We start from the raw sequence: 1,073 nt of genomic DNA on the forward strand, positions 1-1,073 counted from the left end.
CAGGCTCAGGCTCATCCTGCAGCTGCTGCGTGTCCCCAGGGTCCCCATCCTGCTCTGCCGGGGACCTCGGGGGTCACACGGGGTGCTTTAACTGCTGTTGGGTCCCCTCCTGCCAGCACCCTCAGCGGAAGACTGGGGGGGGGTTTAATCCCGGCTGGTTTTTCCTCCACCAGATCCTCATCGTCACGCTACGGGTGGCCCTCCCCAACGTCATCCGCTTCTGCTGCTGCGTGGCCGTCATCTATCTGGGCTACTGCTTCTGCGGGTGGATCGTCCTGGGCCCGTACCACGTCAAGGTGCTGCTCCGGCTCGGTGGTGGGCTTCACCCGCCTCCGGGTGATTCCCTGCCCAGATTTGGGAGGAGATGGGTGCGGGGCCGGTCCCCGTTTTGGCAGCGTGGGTTAGATACGGCGCCGCCCTTTGCCGCGGCCTCTCTCCTCGTAGCACAACGGCATCAGGGTGGCACGTAGGGTGTCGGGGAGCGCTCGCTCCCTGTTTGGGAGCTTCCAGCCAAGGAGGGGGGGTGTGACGCGGTGGCCTGGGCCAACGACCAACCCTTTGTCACCTCCCGTCCCAGTTCCGATCCCTTTCCATGGTGTCCGAGTGCCTCTTCTCCCTCATCAACGGGGACGACATGTTCGTTACCTTCGCTGAGATGCAACAGAACAGCTATTTGGTGTGGCTCTTCAGCCAGATCTACCTGTACACCTTCATCAGCCTCTTCATCTACATGGTCCTCAGCCTCTTCATCGCCCTCATCACCGGCTCCTACGAAACCATCAAGGTGAGGCCGGACCCTGGTGTTTAAGCAAAGTTTAGTGGCTTGGTTGGGGTTTTTTTGGGGGGGCAGGGGGGAATTCAGTTTTGGGAAAACTGAACTGTGTTCAGTTTTGGGCCCCTCGCTCCAAGAAGGACGTCGAGGGGCTGGAGCGTGTCCAGAGAAGGGCAACGAGGCTGGTGAGGGGTCTGGAGAACAAGGCTGATGAGGAGCGGCTGAGGGAACTGGGGTTGTTCAGCCTGGAGAAAAGGAGGCTGAGGGGAGACCTCATCGCTCTCTACAACTCCCTGAAAGG

General features: G+C 60.8%; 1 protein-coding gene across 1 annotated transcript in view; it reads left to right on the plus strand.

Annotated features, from left to right (window-relative positions):
• The window catches only part of MCOLN1 (mucolipin 1), a 6,830-nt gene that overhangs the window by 4,204 nt on the left and 1,553 nt on the right, over nucleotides 1–1,073 (plus strand). The window contains exons 10-11 of the mRNA XM_019470593.1: nucleotides 174–296; nucleotides 578–784. Coding sequence (XP_019326138.1) covers nucleotides 174–296; nucleotides 578–784 — 330 coding nt within the window. The remainder of the gene's footprint in view (nucleotides 1–173; nucleotides 297–577; nucleotides 785–1,073) is intronic.

Source organism: Aptenodytes forsteri, unplaced genomic scaffold, assembly GCF_000699145.1.
Source record: "Aptenodytes forsteri isolate BGI_AS27 unplaced genomic scaffold, ASM69914v1 Scaffold687, whole genome shotgun sequence".
Lineage (NCBI taxonomy): Eukaryota > Metazoa > Chordata > Aves > Sphenisciformes > Spheniscidae > Aptenodytes > Aptenodytes forsteri.